The sequence below is a fragment of the Mus caroli genome, chromosome 11 (genome assembly GCF_900094665.2).
Source record: "Mus caroli chromosome 11, CAROLI_EIJ_v1.1, whole genome shotgun sequence".
Taxonomy (NCBI): Eukaryota; Metazoa; Chordata; class Mammalia; order Rodentia; family Muridae; genus Mus; species Mus caroli.
Window position 1 is genome coordinate 82,610,024 of NC_034580.1, and position 22,891 is coordinate 82,632,914.

Genomic DNA, 22,891 nt, shown 5'->3' on the forward strand with positions numbered 1-22,891 from the left:
TTTTTTTGGTTTTTCGAGACAGGGTTTCTCTGTGTAGCCCTGGCTGTCCTGGAACTCACTCTGTAGACCAGGCTGGCCTCGAACTCAGAAATTCGCCTGCCTCTGCCTCCCAAGGGTTGGGATTAAAAGTGTGCGCCACCAAACCGGTTCTTTTCTTTCTTTTTTTTAACTTGTGGATTTTCAAGACAACTCCTTTGTGTAGGTTTCTTGCTTGGCTCTCCCAGAACTGACTCTGTAGAGCAGGCTGTCCTCGAAGTCACAGAGATTCATCTGCCACTGCCTCCTGAGTACTGGGATTAGAAAGGCCAGCGACCTTCCCTACCCCCCCCCCCCCAAAAGCCGGGTGGTGATGGTGCACGCCTTTTATCCCAGCCCTTGGGAGGCAGAGGCAGGTGGATTTCTGAGTTCAAGGCCAGCCTGATCTACAAAGTGAGTTCCAGGACAGCCAGGGTTACACCGAGAAATCCTGTCTGGAACCCCCCCATCCCCAAAACAAAAGAAAGGTCAACGCCACCAACACTCAGCTAAAGCAACGACTCTTTATTATTACATTTCTTTTGTGTTTGTGTGTAGACACACAGGCCACATTACTAGAGTGGAGATGTGAGAAAGTGGTTCTCAGCTTCCCCCATGTGGTATTGGGGACGGATGGAATTCAGGCTGACAGGCTTGGCAACCACGCCCTTTACCTGCTGAACTACCTCTCCCCTCCCTGGCAGTGATTCTTAGCCTGGACTTTTATTCAGGAATTGAAGCTTTAAATACTCCAAATCAGTCATTCAAGTACTAAGGAAGGTGGCGACATTTTGAACAGTGTAGAGAATGTCACAGATCTTAAATGTGCATAGACACGTCATACAAAGTATGAGGATGGAAAAACAGCACCGTTTTCTTGAAACATAAACTTAGAAAACTTTTTACTATCCGGATCAAGCTCCAAATTCCGTGTCTCTCCTTGGAGGAGGAGAATGTATTTATCCCATTTGATGACTCAGAAAGCTTGGTAGGACTGGACAAAATATGGTTTATGTAAGTACATTGTTTAGCTTACATAGGATTTATATATGAGTATTCAGTTATTATTAGATGTTATTCCCCAGGGAGAATTTGGGCTTAATATTTATAAGGCAGTTGGGTTCTTAGGTGAGAAGATAGTGAGTGAAAAAGAGAAAAGGGGCAGACAGAGGTCACTCAAGACTACACAAGAGAAACTATGTCTCAAAACAAAAACAAAACAAAAACAGATAATAGGACTGGAGAGGTGGCTCAGTGGTTAAGAGCACCTGCTGCTGCTCTTCCAGAGAGCCAGGTTCAATTCCCAGCACCCACATGGCAGCTCAAAACTCTGTAACTCCAGTTCCAGGAGATTGGACGACCTCACACAGACATACCTGCAGACAAAGCAACAATACACATAAAATGAAAACTAAATTATTAAGACTTATTTATTTACTTATGTATGTGAGCACACTGTCACTCTACTCAGACACACTAGAAGAGGGGATCAGCTCCCATCACAGATGTGGCTGCTGGGAATTGAACTCAGGACTTCTGGAAGAGCAGCCAGTGCTCTTGACCACTGAGCCATCTCTTCAGCCCCGAAAACTAAATTATTAAAAAACAATAATAGGGGCTGGTGAGATGGCTCAGTGGGTAAGAGCACCCGACTGCTCTTCTGAAGGTCCAGAGTTCAAATCCCAGCAACCACATGGTGGCTCACAACCACCCGAAATGAGATCTGACGCCCTCTTCTGGTGTGTCTGAGGACAGCTACAGTGTACTTACAATAAATAAATAAATCTTTAAAAAAAAAAAAACAATAATAAGTAAATAGGAGGAGAAAATGGAAAAAAAATTCTGTCCACACAAAAACCTGAACATAGTGTTTCTAGATTCTATATTCATAGTTTTTAATTGTAGAAGCAACCAAGATGTCCTTTAGTATGTGAATAAAACTGATCTACCCGGATATTGAAAATATTACTCAACTAAATGAAATGAGCTTTCAAATCATGACTAGACAACAGGAACGGTAAACACGTACTGCCAAGAGGAGAGAAGGCGGTCTGAGAAGGCTGTGCACTGTCTGGGTCCACCAGAGGACACGGCATCAGTAAAACTAGGAGCATCTCCTAAAGCTGGCAGGCAAAAGCATGGGCGCTTGGTTCTTAGGGGAGTGAGGATACTCTCTGTGGTACTGTTACTGTGGGTACATGTCTGTGTGTCTGTCCAAGGCCACAGAATGGACAGCAGAAGTAGAGTCTAATTCACACTGTGTGCTCTGGGTGACTATTGAAGATGTGGAAAAGACAAGAACATCTCAGGATATAGATAGATATGCTAACAGAGGAAAGCAGTACAGTAATGGTTCCGAACATCCAGTATTTGCCTTCTTTGTGTTCCCGAAGCTTTACTCATAAATAACTGGCACAAGGATGCTCATTTAGTAGAATGGTGATTTAATGAAAATAAAAGTTGAAATATAGGAAACAAAACGAAAAAAAAAAAATGGAGTTATAAGTAGTAATAGATCTTCAGCTTGGTCAAATGCAGTGGATTTGCTCTTTATGTTTTTATTTTCTCATCTTGGAGAGTTAAACTACTTGACTATGTACTTGGGCAACTAGATGCTGTTAACGCCTACCATCTAATTTTCAATAGACAGGGTGGTACAGACTTGTAGTTCAAGCTACTCAGAGGTTGAGACAGAATGATCAGAAGTCCAGGGCTCACTCTGGCGTACAGAGTGAGCACAAGTCCAGTTTGGGCAGCTGAAACCTAATCATCTCAAAAAATAGAAAGAGGGCTAAAGCCGGGCGTGGTGGCGCACGCCTTTAATCCCAACACTCGGGAGGCAGAGGCAGGCGGATTTCTGAGTTCGAGGCCAGCCTGGTCTACAAAGTGAGTGCCAGGATAGCCAGGGCTACACAGAGAAACCCTGTCTCGAAAAACCAAAAAAAAAAAGGGAAAGAGGGCTAAGGAATATGGCTTAGTTATAGTGCTTCCCTTGAATGTTACGATCTAGAGTCAATTCCCAGTACTAAAAAACAACGCAGAGACACGAAAAACCACTCTATCATGTGTGCGTTATTTGCATCATTCTCTGCTGAAACTTCGAATCTAGACCCTCTCAGTCCCTGTCAATCATGACTCCACTTTCAGTTTTGAGCATGGCTCTCATGAATACATACTTTGTGCAAATGAAATAATACAGTAACTGTTCTTCTCTGACTGGTCTGTTTCAATTAGATGATGTTCTTAAGATTAATCCATATGGTAGCATCTATAGGGGTTTCCCTCTTTGTGTGTGTGTGTGTGTGTGTGTGTACACTAGAGGGGAAGAGAAGAGAGAGAGCAAGAGCAAGCGATGATCACGTGTGCTGCAGAGGCAGCTTCCAGTAGTCTGTTCTCCCACCGTGTGGCTCCCAGACATTCAACTCAGGTCTTTAGGTTTAACTGCACTAAACTGTCTCCCCAGCCCTTTACATCTGTGTTTGTTTTTTCTTTTTTAATTATTATCAGAGCTTAGGAGATAGTTCAGGGGATAAAGTGTGTGTCATGCAAGCATAAAGACTTAAGGTCAAATCTCCAGAATGTCTGTGGAATGGAGCACAGTGGCACTTTATAACCCTAGTGCTGCTGCATTGAGATGTGAGACAGATAGGAGACTCCCTGGAGGCTCGGGGGCCAAGTGGCCTGCATATGCAGTGGTATCTTTGTTAGAGTTACTACTGCTGTGATGAAACACTAGTACTAAAAGCAAGTTGGGGAGCAAAGGGTTTATTTAGCTTAAACTTCCACATCACAGTTCATCTTAAAAGGAAGGACAGGAACTCAAGCAAAGCAAGAACCTGGGACTGGAGAGATGCCTCAGCGGTTAAGAGCACTGACTGCTCTTCCAGACGTCCTGAGTTCAATTCCCAGCAACCACATGGTGGATCACAACCATCTGTAAACCCTCTTCTGAGGTGTCTGAAAACAGCTACAGTGTACTCATATACATAAATAAATATATCTTAAAAAAAAAAAAAGAAAAATCAGGAACCTGGAGAACAGGAGCCGATGCAGAGGCCCTGGAGGGGTGCTGCTTACTAGCTTGCTCCTCAGGACTTGCTCAGCCTGCTTCCCTACCTATAGACCGAAGCACTGCCAGCCCAGGAATGGTACCACCCATAATGGGCTGGGACCTTCCCCATCAATATTTAAGTTAAAAAAAAATGTCCTACAGGTTTGTCTATACTTCAGTCTTATGGAGGCGTTTTCTTAAATGAGGTCCCTCCTCTCAGATGACTTTAGCTTGTGACAAGTTAACATAAAAGTAGCCAGCACAAATTTCAAGATGGAAGGTGATGGCCAATATGATGGAAGGTACTGACCTCCATATTTATTCCATGGCACTGATGTGCTAAAACTCCCTAACACAAATACATGCCCCACACAAGCATGCTGCCTTGTGGGTCCTCATTCTGCCCCGCTGTGGGGGTGTGGAAGCACCACTGGAGAGGCTGGGCTTTAGGGAAGTGTCAAGACGTCACTCAGGGGTGGGAAAACGCAGCCTAGCATGTGGGAGGCAACCCAGTAGTGCTGGGTTGAGAAGAGTTGGGAATGGAATTGGGGACCTGTGGGCTGAGGGCAACGACAAACGCGGGGCTGGGGGAGTGAGAACTTTGGCTTAGCTCATCATGGCAAGTCCTTAGCTTGGCAACAGTTGTCTGGGAGCAAAGGCCTTCAGTAGTAGACTTAGGCAGCGGCTTGGAAGTCGAAGGCTTTCTCTATGCTCCCGATTGAAGTTCTTGATGAAAGGCAGTCCTTGGTTCCTACTCCTCAGGGTGGACCAGAGATTAAATACTTTTCTCAGGGAGGAATGTCTGGGAAGGGAACCTTATTGGCTAAAACCCCTCAGGGTCTCTGGATGCCTCATTAGTATGGAAAACTCTGTCCTGAGCGATGTGAACAACGTGGGGAGTGTGGGCATATGTTCAGGGCCAGGAATCTAATAGGGACCAGGGAGGCGCCTACCATCTCAGGTGGGTACCTGGGTACCAGGCTCTCAGAGGGCTCTACCTTACCAGGTTTCCCATAGTGTCTCATCTGTAATTTCAGCATTCAGAGGCCTAGGCAGGAAAACTGTCTAGAATTTAAGGGTGTATGTACTTCTTAACAGGCTAGCCATGATTATACAATGACACTGTTCTCACAAAACAAAACAAAACAAACTTGAAAAGGGTCAGGTATGGTGTTTTATACCTAGGCACTAAGGAGGCAAGGGATAGACCTGTGAACTCTATATAGCAGGTTCTAGGCCAGCCAGCACTATATAGTGAGATTGTGTCTGAAAAATGAAACAAAACAAAAAAGCAGAAAGGGGCTGAGAGATGACTCACTGGGTACCAGGGTCTGCTTCTAAGTCTGATGACCGACCATTGTTTGATCCTTCAGGCGCCATGGTGAAAGGGGAGGACCGTCTCTGCACATGCCTCCCTTTTCAGAAAATTAATATATAAAGTGTAATTGCAAAATAAATCTTTCTGTTTGGCAGGACAAGGGACTGGGGTACATATTTTAGATATCAAAAGCATTCCTGGCCTCCAGGTTCTCCCAGCATCCCTCAGTCCCTAGCTGGCATACCCTGCCCCCAACCCTGAACTTTCCAGGCCAGGGACTGAGCTGCCCTTCCCCCAGAGGCTCCTCCCTATATAATCAAGACATCGTTTTGGATTGTCCCTTTCTCATGCTTGTGTATGTCTCTCCCCCTCCCCCTCCCCCTCCCCCTTTCCCTGTTCTTTCTCTGGGCTTGCATCTTTCTTCTCCCCCTTCCCCTCTTCCTATGGTGATTTCCCTGGCCTTGGTCCTTGGGGTCAGTGAACTAGTCCTCCTGAGAACAGCTTTCCAATAAAAGTACTTTTAATAAGTCTAATCTGCTTGAATTGGCTCATTTCACTGGTGGAGAAATAACATCACTCTCTAGTGATGGGACTCTATAGCCTCACACATGCTAGATTTTCCACTGAGCTACATCTGCAGTCCATTCATTCAAATTTGAGACATAGTCTCTGTTTCCAAAGCTGGCCCCAAATTTATAATTCTCTTGGCTCTTTTGGAATAGTGGGATGGCAGGTATGCATTGCCAGGTCTGACTCAATAGTCTGTGGGTGTTGTGGTTCGTTGGTTGGTTTTGAAATGGGTTTTCTGTAGCCTAGGCTACCATAACATACGCAGTATAGACTGACTGCAAACTTGAGGCAATCCTTGTACTTCAGCTTCCCAAAGTATTGTAATTACAGGTCCCAACCACCATGCCTGGCTTAGTAAAGTCACCTCTTTGTCCTAAGGCAGGTTTTATGCATAAGTAGGCCAGTAATGACGGACATCTTGTGAAATACTGTAACTGAGCTTTGTGAAGGACACCATGTTACTAGTTTAAGGAGGTAATACTACTAGGGGACAGGTGTGATAGTTCAGTGGAAAAGGTATTTGGTGCCAAACCCTGAGAACCTGAGTTCTATTCCCAGGACCTATATGGTAGAATGAAAACCAGTTGGTTGGGCGTGGTGGTGCACACCTTTAATCCCAGCACTCGGGAGGCAGAGGCAGGCAGATTTCTGAGTTCGAGGCCAGCCTGGTCTACANAAAAAAAAAAAAAAGAACCAGTTGATCCCCTGTGAGCGATCACATGAGTTGTGCCACTTTCATGCAAGTTCATACATACACAGACACATATACTAATTAAATGTAAAAAAACTAAGAAGTATGCACAGGTAGCCAGGAAGGTGGCTTGTTGGGTAAGAGACTTTCCCACCAAACCTGACAACCTAAGTTTGATTCCCAGGACCCACAAGTTGTCTTTTGATCACCATATGGGCATCATGGCACCTTCATGCCCAACAACTAATAAATAAGTAAACAAGTAAATAAGATACCCCTAGGACCAGTATGAATGGTCATTAGGTAAGGATGCTTGCTTCCAAATCTGCAAGCTAAAATTTAATCCTTAGGAGTCACATGGTAGAAGAAAAGAACTGGCTCCCAGGAGGTTTCCTCTAACTACACACTGTTCCATGGTACATATATGCCCACACACACATACATACAATAAGTAAATAAATGAATAAATAAATGTTAACAATAAAGAAGATTTTCTTTTTTTGTTTTTCGAGATGGGGTTTCTCTGAGGCTAGTGAGACCTTGTCTCAAAAAATAAAATAAAAACATTAAAAAGTTAACTAATGTCAGGAGTTATGGCACAAGCCTTTAATCCTAGCACTCAAGAGGCAGAGATAGGCAGAGGTCTGTAAATTTGAGGCCATTCTGGTCTTCAAAATGTGTTCCAGGACAGCCAGTGATCTTTCATACAGAGAAACCCTGTTTTGAAATAATTAGCTAATTAATTAAAAACAACTAGCAAACCATTGAAAGTAAATCATTTGCCTGGCATGTGTGAGCCCCAGAGTTCAGTTTCTAGCACCTTAAAGGTCCCCCAACTCCGTGTCCCTATTTTTTTCTCCCCATATCAGACATCTCTTTTTTTAATTGTCCTTTTTAGTTTTAGTAAAATGTTTAAAACAGCATTGTTAGGTTAAAGAGATGGCTCGGTTAAGAGCACTGACACTAACTGTGCCGGGCAGTGGTGGCGCACGCCTTTAATCCCAGCACTTGGGAGGCAGAGGCAGGTGGATTTCTGAGTTCAAGGCCAGCCTGGTCTACAGAGTAAGTCCCAGGACAGCCAGGGCTACACAGAGAAACCCTGTCTCGAAAAACCAAAAAAAAAAAAAAACCAAGAGCACCGACTGTTCTTCCAGAAGATCCAGATCTAGTACTGACGTAGCACCTTGAAGCCATCCGTAACTCCTGTTCCAGAAAATCTAGTGCCCTCTTGTGGACTATGAGGACACTTGATGCATGTAGTACACAGACAGAGCACCCATACGCTTTTCCTTTAAAGCATTGTTTCACATACGTACTCTCTTTTCTCTCTTTGAAACCGAACTTTTAACTTATATTGTAATAGCAGGTGTGGTGGCCCATGCCTTTAATCCCAGCAGGTACATCTCTGTGAGTCTGAGGCCAGACTGATCTACATATTAAGCTCCATAACTGCATGAAGAAATCCTGTCTCAAGAAAGAAGAAAAGAATAATAAATAAACTACATCATTTGTTTTAGTATGTATGTAGTCTCACACACAGGGGTCAGAAGAGAACCTTGTGGGGAGTACTTTCTCATCATGTGGGTCCCAGGGGCAGGCTTTATTGTGAGGTAGAGACCAAAGTCTGAATTCAGAATCTAAGCTGGGCAGTGGTGGCGCACACCTTTAATCCCAGTGCTTGGGAGGCAGAGGCAGGCGCAGGCGAATTTCTAAGTTTGAGGCCAGCCTGGTCTACAGAGTGAGTTCCAGGACAGCCAGGGCTACACAGAGAAACCCTGTCTCAAAAAATCAATGGGGGTGGGGTGGGGAGGGGAGAGAGTATGAATCTAATATTAAGATAGGTGACTACCTGAAGAAAAATTGTTTTCGAGAGCAAGAGCAGCCTCAAATGCACATTACAGGGAGTTTTTAAAGACAAAGCACATAGAAAAACTACATTCAGGTTGGCAGTTGCAGAGGCAAATGAAAGCAAACAAGCAGTTTAACAGTATCCAAAACCTTGCAGTTATCTGGGGCAGTTCAACCCCGAGTTTTGAGAACACTGCCAAGTATTTTCCCAAGGGACTTTCCATGGCATAGGTGGTAAGAGAGGCCAGTTTCACAGTAAATCAAAGATGTCTCCAGCTGGGAGAAGTGGAAGAATCTTTGGCCTCTTACAGTTTGATAGCAAGTGCTTTTACTTGCTGACCCATCTCACTGGCTCTATTTCTCTTTGCATTATTTTTAAAGATTTATGTTTAATTAATGAACTATATAGCTGAGGACTACAGGCATGTGCCATTATAGCCCATGCTGAGAATCAGACCCACAGCTCTGTGCATACTAGGCAAGCACTCTACCAGTTGAGCTACAACCCCAGCTGCATAGGCCTATAGTTCAATAGATATAATAATATAATATATTGCTGTATAGGTGTTCACAGTTTGCAAGTTCTTTGTCCTACAATTGTAAAAGTCTGTCCTAGTTAGATTGTTGTTGCTATGATAAGCATCACGACCAAGAACAACATGGTGAGGAAGAGGCTTACAAAGTCAGAGTAGGAACTTAGAGCAGAAACCATGGAGGAACACTTGAGTGTCTTGCTACCAGGCTCATGGCTCTTTCTTACATAGACCATACCCACTTTCTTACCTATGGTACTACCCACAAGATCCTACATTAGTTAGCAACCAAGACAAGACTCCACAGATATGTTCACAGGCCAGTCTGACGGAGAAAGTTCTTCAATTAAGGTTTCCTCTTTCTGCTGGGCAGTAATGGTGCGCACCCTTAATCCTGGCACTCAGAGGCAGATGGATCTCTGAATTCAAGGCCAGCCTGGTCTACAGAGCAAGTTCCAGGATGGCCAGGGAGAAACTCAGTCTTGGGGAGGGAAAAACACCTTTCCCAAGTGTGTCAAAACCATGATTTACATCACAAAGTTCACAGTCCTTATGAGAAAAGTTAATCATTCTTTGGAGTGGTCTGAATTTGAAGTAAGCTTCCATGGAGTAAGTAAGAAGAAGAAACTTATAATTAGCTGATAGATCATGGACATGAAGGCATTTTCCCTAGAGTGCGGCTTATCCATTGCATTTCAGCTGTGCTGAGCCTTGTGATCTCTTTAAATGTGCAACGCCAAATTGTGGTAGTTTGAGGATGTAGGTTATGCTATCCCAGAGTTGCTTAAAAAATGGAGCTTGCATCTTCTTACAACTGAGCAGGCTTTTTAAGACATGAGATATATTAGTTGTTTGATACTTACTGTTATTTCTCTGACTGGGAGGAAGGGGAAGCAGAGAAGGGAGCGGGGAGGATGGGGTGAGGGGGAAGCCCGGGGAGACAAAAGTGTCTGGACTATATAGGGAAGGGCACCTCAGCCCTTGGCTGGAAACTGGAGGCCAGGTCTGCTTTGTTATGTAAAATATGCACTTAAGTCCCTTGTCCTGGGTCTGAAGCCAAACAACCTGTTAGTAGTTCAGAAACCTTTTGTGTTTAAGTTGTGTGGTAATACTAACGTTACCACAGGTTTAATGGTTTGATTGAAGTAAATTTATCACACTTGTGGTGGGTGGGAGGTATTGTAGCATTGTCGTTTACTTGAGTGTCACCTTACAGCCAGAAAGTAGGGCTGTATTCCAGGAGGATCCAGAGGTTAGGCTTCCACATCACTTTTTTGGGGTGGGGTGGGGTGGGGTGGTTTTGGTGGGTTTTTTTGTTTTTTTTTTTTTCCGAGACAGGGTATCTCTGTGTAGCTCTGGCTGTCCTGGAACTCACTCTGTAGACCAGGCTGGCCTCAAACTCAGAAATTCTCCTGCCTCTGCCTCCCAAGTGCTGGGACTAAAGGCGTGTGCCACCACTGCCAGGCTCACTTCCACATCACTTTATGTATAACATCACTTAAGGCCACTTTGCAAGCATGCTAAGCAATTTAGTGTCTTGTCTCTGACTTCGGTTCTGACCTTTGTATTTCCTAGCCCTTTCGCATGCTCTGTGATTTACTTTAGAGCCACCTGGATACTCTCCCCATCTCAAATTCTTAATCACACCTGAGAAAAATACTTTGTTGTTTTGAGACAGTCTCATATATATCAGGGCCTCTTCTGAGATTCCGAGATTCCAGGCATCCATTACTATACACAGAATTGGAGATGAAATCCATGGTATGCTAGAAAGGAAAAAAATCCTACCTATTGAACTAAGTTCTCAGGTCAGAGGAGCTTTCTGTGTGTTTACACGGTGGTACACTTGAATGGAGAGAGCAGAGGCCAAAATGTTAATGTTTGAAAGGTTTGGGGAGTTTTTTTACTTGGTAGGGTATGGTTTTATTGTTTTGAGACAGGGTTCCACTATTTAGGCTAACCTGGCTAGCCTAGAACTGGATATGTAGACAAGGTTAGCCTCAAACTCAAAGAGAAGATAGATCTGTCTGCCTCTACCTTCTAAGTGTTAGAATTAAAGGTGTACACCAATAAGTTATTTCTCCATCAGTGAAATGAGCCAATTCAAGCCAAAATTTAAAATACAGATGTATAAACGCAGGTTTGTTGGGAAGCTGCTCTGGGGCAGATCCACTGACCCCAAGAACTTGAGGCCAGAGAAATCACCATAGGAAGTGGAAAGAGGGGATGGGGAAAAGAGAAGGCAAGAAAAAACACTATCAGAGAGAGGGAGAGGAGAGGTATAGAAGAAAAAGACTGGGAGACCAAAATGTCTGCATTATATAGGGAAAAGCCCCTGGGCGAAGGACAGCCTAGTCCCTGGGCTAGAAAGTTTAGGGTTGTGGGCATGGTATGCCAGGTAGGAACTGAGGGATGCTGAACTCTGAAACCAAACATATGCCGTTATGCCTGGCTCTAGTTGTTGTAGGAAAGGATAAAAATGTAGGACAGGAGGCCTGGTATGGTGACACATGCCTTTCATTCCAGCATTTGGGAGACAGGGGCAGGGAGATCTATGAGGTTCAGGCCAGCCTAGTCTTCAAAACAAGTTCCAGGACAGCCAGCACTACACAAAGAAACCCCAAATCAAAAGCAAAACGAAAACAAAAATAGTAGAGCAGGGGCTGGAAAGATGACTTGATGGTTAAGAGCACCGGCTCCTCTTCCAGAGGACCCAGATCCACAGTACTCAAATGGCTGCTCACATCCTGTAGCTCTAGTTCCAGAGGATCTGTCCACCTTTTCCAGCTTCCTTGTGGACCAGGCATATATGTGGGTGCACAGACATACATTTAGTCAATATGCACACACATTAGTTAGATTGGTGGATAGCTAGGAAGACAGATAGATAGATAGATAAATAGATGGAAAGAAAGTTTTTTTAAATTGGGCCTGGAGAGATGGCTTAGCAGTTGAGAGCACTTATTACTCTCACAGAGGATACATATTTCGATCCCAGAACCTATTTGGTGTCTCATAATGATATGTAACTATCTGGCCTTTTCAGACACAAGGCACACATGGTATGCATCTACATGTCAATATACATTTAGGGAAACACTGATATAAAATACCCAGGCTTAAAAATTAAAATTTCCTATGTATGATTGCATGTGTGCCAAGAAGCATAGGAGATTCTAAGGCGGTTTTCAGTAAGCTGGTATCTTCCACCATGTGGGTCTCAGGGATCAAACTCCTATCATTAGGGTTAGTGACAGGCACCTTTATCAATGGAGCTGTCTCAGTGGTCCCTGATTTTGTTTTGGTACAAGGTCTGATATAGCCTAGACTGGCCTTGAACTTGGTTTATAGGAGAGAATAACCCTGACTCCTAACCCTCTTGCTTGAACTTGGTTTATCATAGAGGATGACCTTGGCCTCTTGACCCTTTTGCCTCAACCTCTCAAGTGCTAGAATTATAGGTGTGTATTTGTGTGTAAGGCTGTTTGTATGTTTTATTTTTTTGCAGTGTTGGTAATCAAACCCAGAGGGTTTGGGGGGGGGGGGTTGTTTATTTTTTGGTTTTTTGATTTTTTCAAGACAGGGTTTCTCTGTATAGCCCTGGCTGTCCTGGAACTCACTCTGTAGACCAGGCTGCCTCTGCCTTCCAAGTGCTGGAATTAAGGGCGTGCGCCACCACTGCCCAGCAAACCCAGGGTTTTATGAATGTTAAGCAGTTGTTCAACCACAGAACTATGCTCAGCTTTTACCTATTGTATGGTTTGATGACTTTTGATTTGCCTATATAGTAGTTGTTCAGTCATCGGAACAAATCAGTTGTACATTTTGTGAGTGGGTGGGCAGCTGGGTTTCAATTCACATTGTAACCCAGGCATGTCTTGAGCTTTCAGTTCTCCTACCTCTGCTTCCTGTGTAGCTAAGATTATAGGGTTAAGTCATAATACTTGGCCAGTGTTAGAATTTTTCATGGACATCAAAGAATTCCCCCATGATGAGACAAGATGGCTTAGTGGTTAAGAGCAGTTCAATTCCAAGCACCCACATGGCAGCTCACAACTCTCTATAACTTCAGTTCCAGAGGATCTGCCGCCCTCATACAGACAAGCAGACAGATCACCAGTGCACATTAAAAGAAATGAATCTTTGAAAAATCCCCACATACATCCCACCCCCAAGCATTTGCAGTCCACTAGTTTCTGTGTCCCAAACCCAGCTATAGAAAACAATTGATTACCACTCTGGATATACCTACTTTTCCTAATATTTTGTAAAAAAAAAAAAAAAAAAAAAAAAAAAAAAAAAAAAAAAGAATAATCATGTAGTTTGTAGTCTATGTGCAGTTCTTTTCACTTACTATATATTTTTAAATTTTTTAAGATGTATTTATTTTATGTGTATGAGTACACTGTAGCTGTCTTCAGACACACAAGAAGAGGGCATCTGATCCTGTTACAGATGGTTGTGAGCCATCATGTGGTTGTTGGGAATTGAACTCAGGACCTCTTGAAGAGCAGTCAATGCTCTTAACTTCTGAGCCATCTCTCCAGCCCCACTTACTATATTTTTGAAGTTCATAAATGATGTCACCTGTATTGCTAGTTCATTTTTCTTTGACAAGAGTTTTACTATATAGCCCCCGCTCACTTGGAACTCATTGTGTATACCAGTCTGGGATCTCCCTGCCTCTCTGCCTCCTGAGTGCAGGGATTAAAGGAGTGTGCCGCTGTTGCCAGAGTGTTCACCAGAGTAGGCTGCTCAGATATGGGTTTAAGCCAATAAAGTCTTTGTTACCAGCCAGTGATTACACTGGGTGTTTTGGATCCCAGCGTAGCACTGAACCTTTCTTAGGATGAGTTTTTAAGCACAAAACTCATGCTCTGGGTTGACATACTTTAGTTAACAAGAAAGTTATCCATAAGTAGAACTATAGAAGCTAGAAAGCAGCTTAGAACATCTTGAGCCTCTCCTAGAGCTCCATGGACTCTGATGGATTAGACCTATGTTCTTGTTTTGGCGAGTGGTGCTGTCTACCTGCTGAGTTTCCACTTTGGATTCAGTTGTGCTAAGATCTCAGGGCCTACTAATGTCCCTGGGACCCTATCACACCATCATACCCTGCATAGTTTCTTTCTATAACTGAATAATATTATGTACTGTATCAACATGAGGCCTTTTTAAATGCCTGGTCTATCTGGGATATAATAATAGTTATAAAAAGCTGGGGTGTTTTTTTTTTAAAGATTTATTTATTTTATGTACATGAGTGCTTTATCTGTATGTATACCTGCAAGCCAGAAGAGAGCATCATATCCCGTTACAGATGGTTGAGAGCCACCATGCAGTTGCTGGGAATTGAACTCAGGTCCTCTAGAGGAGCAGCCAGTGCTCCTAACCAGAGAGCCCAAACTGTTTTTTTCAAATGACCACTGTTTACTATTCTCACCAGCAAAACACAAGGTTCTGTTTCTCTACATCCTTGCCAGCATTTATTTATTTATTTAGAGACAGGTCTTATTATAGAGCCCTGGCTGTCCTGGAACTTGATTGATTTATAGACCAGTCTACTCTTGCCTCTGCCTGAAATTCAAGCAGTAGGCCACTACGCCTCTATTTATATAGTGTCAAGGATCAGATCCACATCCTATGAGTCTCAGATAAGCACTCTCACTGATTTAAGTCCAAAACCCCATTTTTAAGGATTGTGGTCATTCATGTTGGAATTTTTTTATTTTTAATTATGTATGTATGTATGTATGTGAGAACCTGCATGTGGGATTATTCACATATGAGTAGAGGTGCCCACAGAGGCAACAAGAGTGTTGAATTCCTGGAATCTGGAGTTCCATTTGGTTGTGAGTGTCCTGACATGGGTTCTAGGAACCCCTCATGCAAACTTTTTTATTTTATTTTTAAAGATTTATTTATTTTATCCATATGAGTACACTGTTGCTCTCTTCAGACACGCCAGAAGAGAGGGCATCAGATTCCATTGCAGATGGTTGTCAGCCACCGTGTGGTTGCTGGGAATTGAACTCAGGACCTCTGGAAGAGCAGTCAGTGCTCTTAACCAATGAGCCCTCTCTCCAGCCCCTCATTCAAGCTTTTAAGAGAAAATAGTCACATAATACTTCTTCCATTATATTTTTTCCAGATTGGAATTTTAATGTGTTTTGTAAAATTGGAATGCTCAGTTGTTGTGTCAGAACTTCACCTGGGGAGATAGAACATACAGACCTACTCACCCCAGTTAGGGATCACATGACAGACCAATGTATAGACCACCGAAGTCCAGCTTGATGAACCAGTGAGTCTTACGGGGGTTACTTAAGGACTATGGGTGAGGGGTTACTTACAGGAATATGGGGGAGGGGTTACTTACAGGAGCAGAAATGACTCAAAGACAGCTGCATCACCACGGCCCACCCCAGCATGGGTCACAGCTCAGAACTGGGAACCTGGAGGTCACTGCCCAGCCTGCAGGCAGCTCAACAGGTTGGAGAGTGTCCTTTCCAAGTGACTCTCTCTGGTCTACACCTCTTCCAGGCAGCTCAGCTGTTTTCTCGGAAGCTGAGGAAAGAGGATCTTAAATTTGAGAAAGAGCCTGAACTGCATACTGAGAAAAGAAAGGACTGATAGTAGAATATCAAATCAGTATTATGGAATGCTTCCAAACCCAGGAGTCCAGGCTATAAATCTCTCCTGTTTTTCCGGCAAATCTCTGACAGGTTTTTAATCTCACGTCTCCTTCTAAACAAACAAACAAACAAACAAACGGAACTTGTTCTCTCCTCTTACAGTGTAGGTCTCTGGAATCAAACCCCGACAGGGCTTGGAGGCAGACACCCTTACTGTTCATGAATCATCAGTCTGAGCATTTTTATGATTTATCAGGCAGAGTAAGACAGTCCACAAGTAATGTACTTTTAAAACTAACCTTTCTGTACCGGTTTTCACAGTGCGGCTGTTTTTGTTGTTACTCTTAGTGTTAATTCACACTAAAGGCTGTGCAGCCGACTCCTACATTTATGAAAGTAAATGCCTATTGTTCTAGAAGGTTACAGAACAAAAAACAAAGCAAAATACGATCTGCTTTAGGTTTAATGGTATTTTCCCGCTGACAGGGAGGCGGGTTTTTGAGTACAGGAAATGAGTCACTATTTAGGCGGTACTATGTAGATGAGAATTCAGGAGCAAACTGGGAAAAGCAATTGCTTCCAAATATCTGTGATTTTTACAGTGTAGTTTTGGAAAAACTCTTAGCTTATCAATTCTTCTTAGTGTTTTAAAATGTGGGGAGTCAGTACCTATGGAGTTATAGAGTGTTTTAATGAGGCTTAAATATTTACCGTAATTATGAAATGCTACGCATATCATGCTGTTCAGGCTCCGTGGCCAGGCAACTCATACTTACCTGGCAGGGGAGATACCATGATCACGAAGGTGGTTTTCCCAGGGCGAGGCTTATCCATTGCACTCCGGATGTGCTGACCCCTGCGATTTCCCCAAATGCGGGAAACTCGACTGCATAATTTGTGGTAGTGGGGGACTGCGTTCGCGCTCTCCCCTGGTTTATTTCGTTTCAAAAAAAGTTTGCAGAAACGTTATTAGTAGTTATCGCGAGTCTTGTTACTAGGTTTGTTAGATGCTGTTGTGTTTTAGCTTAGAAAATAACACAAGTGTTCAATGTTGTTGCCTGTATATGTTAATTTATCCTTACTGCGCCATTGTTCTTGTTAATCTCCTGTAAGGAGTTCTCCATTTCGGATTTTTTTGTTTTTGTTTTTTGAGACAGGGTTTCTCTGTGTAGCCCTGGCTGTCCTGGAACTCACTTTGTAGACCAGGCTGGCCTCGAACTCAGAAATCCGCCCTCCTCTGCCTCCCAAGTGCTGGGATTAAAGTCGTGCGCCACCACGCCCGGCCCATTTCGGATTGTTAACCTGAGAGCATAAACTCACTTTTGAGTCAGTTGAGTTGAATGTTACAGTACCTAGGGTTGGCTCTGGATATTGATATTACCCAAGGCTTGTCCTGTTAGTCTTTTCCTACACCCAACAATATGATTATGTTTACAATGTCTCTAGCACTCTGGGTCTATCGTTCCCACTGAATAAAATTGGATCTCTAAGTTGAACTATAAATATAAATACTTATTAGAAATAATAAACCAAGTACCAAAAAACTGGTTTGTAAGCTTTTGGAAGGCAGAGGCAGGGAAGAGACCAACGTGGTCTACATATAAAGTACCAGGTTTTGTGTTTTGTTGTGAAGCATAAGTAAAATTTGAAGGAAAGGATATGGGTTAGTAGTAACTGTTGCTTAGTGTGTGTTTTTTTTGTTTGTTTGTTTGTTTTGTTTTTTTCGAGACAGGGTTTCTCTGTGTAGCCCTGGCTGTCCTGGCACTCACTTTGTAGACCAGGCTGGCCTCGAACTCAGAAATCCGCCTGCCTCTGCCTCCCGAGTGCTGGGACTAAAGGCGTGAGCCACCACGCCCGGCTTGCTTAGTGTGTTTAAGTTACTAGCTTCAAACCAACACTGCATAGTAAAAAGATGAGTTCTAGCTTTGTGTGTGTGTGTGTGTGTGTGTGTGTTTTCTTTGTTTTTGTTTATTTGTGAGGCTTGAAGGGGGAGTGAGGAAGCAGTCAAGACGGGGTTCTCTGTGTAACAGCCTTGACTGGCCTCACTTTGTAGACTAGGCTGGCCTCGAACTCATAGAAGTCTTTCAAGTGTTGGAATTAAAAGCATGCCACACCACTCCCAGGGTGTATAAGTGTTTCTTGCTTGTGTGTATAATATAGGTGCACCACCCGCATGACTGGCACCTAAGAAAGTCAGAAGAGGGCATTGGATACTCTGGAACTGGAGTTGTGTTTGAGCTACCATGTAGGTTCCCAAATTGCACCCTGGTCTCTTCTACAGTAACAAGTGCTCTTAATCACTGAGCCATCTCTTCAGCCCCACATGCTAACTCGTTGGTTGTTATAATAGAGCTACATGTTAAGGAGTTCGAAGCTGTAGTTCAAACATCAGGAAGGTAGAAGCAGAAGGCTCAGGAATTCATAGTCTTCCTCTCCTACCTAACAAGTTATCCAGATATGCCTGGGCGGGGTCATATCTCAGCACCAGTAATTATATTAACATATTTAAGTATTTGTAACATACCATGGCATTTCCATAAATTTAGGGTTCAATGGGTGACCCTGATGCATCCATGTTCATTACCACAATGTTCTTTTCAGTTTAGACCAGCTACATCTCATCTTGCCAAGATCTAGTTTCCCTATTAAAAGTCCTCGAGCAGCCTGCTCATGTCTAAAGTGGGACACATGAACGCATGGACTGATCTTACTGTCCAATACTCATTAAAAACAAAAACAAAAAAACCTAAGAGCAGCGTTGACTTGTGCCTTTAGTTCCAGCACTCGGGAGGCAAAGGCAGGCAGATCTCTGAGTTTGAGTCCAGCTTTGTTCAGTTAGTTTCAGAACAGCCAAGGCACCACAGAGAAAACTTGTCTCAAAAACAACCAATCAAATAAACACACACACACACACAACACACACACACACACACACACACACACACACACACACACACACACAAATGGTACTATCAGGGTTTCTTTCTTTTTTTTTTTAATAAATTTATTTATTTATTATATGTAAGTACACTGTAGCTGTCTTCAGATACACCAGAAGAGGGAGTCAGATGGTTGTGAGCCACCATGTGGTTGGCTGGGATTTGAACTCTGGACCTTCGGAAGAGCAGTCGGGTGCTCTTACCCACTGAGCCATCTCACCAGCCCCAGGGTTTCTTTTTNTGGCTGGGATTTGAACTCTGGACCTTCGGAAGAGCAGTCGGGTGCTCTTACCCACTGAGCCATCTCACCAGCCCCAGGGTTTCTTTTTTTTCTTTTCTTTTTTTCTTTCTTTCTTTTTTTTTTTTTTTTTTTTTTTTTTTTTTTGGTGGTAGGATCTCACTTGAAATGTCTTCGAGAGGTAGCTACTGACATCCACGCTGTTTTAAGCCAATTTTTAAAATTGAGTCCTGGGCTAAGCTGCTCTTGCTGAGGATCACGGTTCACTTCCCAGCCCAGACATGGCAGTTCATAGTTACCTGTAACTCCAGTTATGACACGTTCATACATACTTGCAAAACATACACACACACAGACACAGGCATACATACAGGCAAAACACCAATGAACATTAAATAAAAATTAGCAAGGAATTTTGATTCCTTGTTTTACTAATGGCTAGACCAAGAGGCCCCTCCTGCCTCTGAAAAGCCTCTTTGGTGCCCAGGCTCATGGATACATTTTTTAAAAACAAGCCATAATTACATCAGTGCTTAGGAGAGGTAGCTTATGTTAGTAGTAGAATTTAGAGCGGCCTGGAAGATCTACTTTTTTTTTTTTTTTTCAAGGCTCAGCTGTGTCTTCTAGACAGTATGTATTGATACATTCTGATCCTGGCCAGTGCAGGAAGCATTGCCAGGGTTGAGGAGGCTGTAGTGGGATGGAAGGCTGAGATGTGACCAGGCATGGGATAGAACGCATTGCTTAGTCATTTCATCACTCCGTTGCTAATACTCTATCCATGAGGAGAGGACAATTCTAGTTCTTATCTGAAAGCTCTGAGGATTAAACTTGTGGTGGTGGTGGCGGGGGGGAGGGATTGTGTTCGTTTTTCCCTTGACATTTTTCGTGTTGAAGAACAGGTTACTGTTGACAGGGCCTTCTGAAGTTTGGGGAGTATTATTTGTTCCTGTTCAGTTTCACTTGAGAGCATTATTTAGTTGGCTATGCCATTTTAAAAACTGTTGCTAACTAGCTCTGGTTGCAACAGGAAGAAGTATTCTCTTGGTCTCTGAGGGCACTTCAGGCTATAAACAGTCCTATACACTTTTGTTTTATTTTTATTTTTATTTTTTTGTTTTTTTGAGACAGGGTTTCTCTGTGTAGCCCTGGCTGTCCTGGAACTCACTCTGTAGACCAGGCTGCCCTCGAACTCAGAAGTCCACCTGCCTGCCTCTGCCTCCCGAGTGCTGGGATTACAGGCGTGCGCCACCACTGCCGGGCCTCACATACACTTTTATAAAGATGAACTATGAGCAGTCCGTCGTAGGTGCTGGGACCAGACTCAGACTTTATGTCCCTAGTAGCAAAAGCATGTCTTCAGTCCTATATTAGCTACAAGGCTGCATACTTTTTGAGAACAAAAGTCAATTTAAACCCAGGCAACATTTTACAAATAAATACTTAGTCCTCCCAGAATTTTGTTGTTGACAGAATTCTCCTAGCAGTTTTGAGAAGTAGAAAGGAGGAATTTGATTGATTCTCTTAAATGCAGTAGCAATTGACTTGAAACAGCCTATCTCGCTGCCTTGTTCAGAGTAGTCCCGACTGCTCACGACAAATCCAAGCAAAAACTTCTGTTAACAGCAAAAGATGAAAAACAACAAGCAACAAACAAACAAAACAACTGTGAAAGCGTTGTGGTAGTAGCAAAAGAGTGGTTTAAGAGTTAACGCATCCGGAAGAGAAAGGGAAGGGGGTGGGGGAACCTTGGAGACGTCACTAAAGGGGCGGGGATATGCAAATAAGCAAAGCCGGTCCTTGTTTTTTTGGAGGATGTTTTAGGACGGAGTACTTTTCAACAAGTATTTAGAATTTTTTGTTCTCATCTGGGTAATATAAAAAAACTGTGTAGTCTCTAAAGGAAGGTCAAAAGAAAGTATTAGTGTAATTGACCGTAACTAAACAGTGTGTCGATGGTCAGGGTGAGGCGATACTGTTGCCTGCACAACTCATACTTACCTGGCAGGGGAGATACCATGATCACGAAGGTGGTTTTCCCAGGGCGAGGCTTATCCATTGCACTCCGGATGTGCTGACCCCTGCGATTTCCCCAAATGCGGGAAACTCGACTGCATAATTTGTGGTAGTGGGGGACTGCGTTCGCGCTCTCCCCTGACATCCTTGTTAAATGAGAGGCTTTTGACGTCTATTGCTGTTATTTTGTATTCTTTATTTTATTATATTTATTTTCATTTTGCTTTAATTCCAGCACTTGGGAGGTAGAGCTAGGCAGATTTTTGAGTCCGTGGTCAGCCTGGCGTACTGAGTGAGTTCCAGGACTGTACACGAAATTCTTTGTGTGTTTTAAGTGGAAATGGTCTCTCCTTAGTAGGTTTGAATCCTTGGTCTCCACTGGTAGATCTGTTTGCAAAGGATAAAAAGGTGTTCTTGTTGGAGGACCAATTGTGACTGGGGTGGGTTTTGATGTTCCAAAAGATTGGTGCCATTCCCAGTATTCTGTCTGCCTCCTACATGGAATCAAAGTGTGAGGTGTTAGGTATTTCTGCTACCATGCCTTTGAGATGCTACTATAACCTTCTGGCACCAGAAGTTAATGCTTTCTTTTATAAGTTTGTCATGGTCACAGTGTTTTGTTTTGCAACATAAAAGTCACACAGCTGGGTATAGTGGTACACACCTTTAATTTCAGCACTTGGGAGGCAGAGAAGGCTGATCTGTGTTCCAGGCCATAAGTTCCACAACAGCCAGAACTACATAATGAGACCCTGTCTACAAACAAAACAAGTAACTAAAACAGTGTAACCTCACACACCTGCTGATTCTTCTGCCTCAGTCTCTTGAGTATTAGCATTACAACATAAACTGCAACACCCTGCTATTTGGGGGTCAGGGGAGGATAGAGTTTCTTGTAGCCTAGGCTGGTCTTGAACATGTGTAGCAGATGAGTCTCCTGCCTCCAAGGCTTGTGACCTTGATCCTGCCTCTACTTCCCAAGTGATAAAAATGCAGGAGTGCCCCATGGCTTGTTTTGTTTTTTTTGTTTTTTTTTTTTTAGTTTTTCGAGACAGGGTTTCTCTGTGTAGCCCTGGCTTGTTTTTGGTATAAACTCTCATATAACCCAGGCTGGCCTGGAACCGTATATGTATATGTATGTATATGTATATGTATATGGCCTGGCATCAACATTCACAGCACTATTTGTACCTCTGCCTCCCGTGTGCTGGGGTTATTACAGGGTTAATCGCTACACCCAGGGGAGACTTATTTATCACAGGCCAGGATGTTAACAGTCTAGAGGAGCTGCATCTAGTTGAGGGTTTTCTTGCCTTATTCCATGAAAGAAGGCAGTCAGAAAAGGGGGGAGGAGAGAGAGAAATTGGGTGCTGACTATAGTTTATAACAGTACATCCTATTCCCTTGATAACAAACCTCTTTTGTGTGTGTGTGGGGGGGGGGGNGGCCTTAATTTATTCATAGGTGTGGTGCCCCTTAACCCAAACACCTCTAAAAGTTCTATCTCCCAACACCTCTACATTGGAGATCTAGTTTCCAAAAACAGATTTCGTTTTACCAACTGGGGACTGTGCATACAAACACGAGTGATCTTTCTAGGGGCATTTGTATTTAAACCACCACATGCTCCAGGCACATTAAAAGCTTACTGGGTACCAGGGATAGCTCTAAGTATTTAGCACCTATTAGCTCGTTTAAAGCTCTCACAAGCTCTCTGGTTATTGTGATCCTCCTTAGTGGCTGGAGAAGCTGAGCATTGTTATCAGTGCTGAATCATTGCTCTCAGGTTATAATATGGACACAGTGGCTGCCTTTTAGTTTGACAGGCTCAGGAGTTAGGGTGTCAGAAGCTCATAGTCACACAAAACTTAAAGCTAGTGGCCTCTAGACTCTTAGGTTATGAATTTGAAGAATGAAATTCCTGAACAATAGAAGAATGGATTTAGGGCTGGTGAGATGGCTCAGTGGGTAAGAGCACCCGACTGCTCTTCCGAAGGTCCAGAGTTCAAATCCCAGCAACCACATGGTGGCTCACAA

The 22,891-nt window shown here is 43.3% G+C and overlaps 1 protein-coding gene and 2 non-coding genes across 6 annotated transcripts in view; all 3 read left to right on the forward strand.

Moving 5' to 3' along the window:
• The window catches only part of Tex14 (testis expressed 14, intercellular bridge forming factor), a 159,484-nt gene that overhangs the window by 586 nt on the left and 136,007 nt on the right, over positions 1–22,891 (forward strand). For 3 of the 4 annotated variants that reach the window (XM_021177801.1, XM_021177803.1, XM_021177804.2), the window contains exon 1: positions 15,278–15,330. The exons of the other annotated variant lie outside the window; for it this stretch is intronic. In XM_021177801.1, the coding sequence (XP_021033460.1) occupies positions 15,296–15,330 (35 nt within the window). In that variant the 5' untranslated portion in view covers positions 15,278–15,295. Of the gene's footprint in view, positions 1–15,277; positions 15,331–22,891 lie in introns of those variants that run through there. 4 annotated transcript variants of the gene reach the window in all.
• On the forward strand, positions 16,430–16,593 carry LOC115032582. Its single transcript, XR_003838227.1, has one exon. It is a non-coding gene; the product is annotated as a U1 spliceosomal RNA (small nuclear RNA).
• LOC115032593 lies at positions 20,832–20,995 on the forward strand. Its single transcript, XR_003838238.1, has one exon. It is a non-coding gene; the product is annotated as a U1 spliceosomal RNA (small nuclear RNA).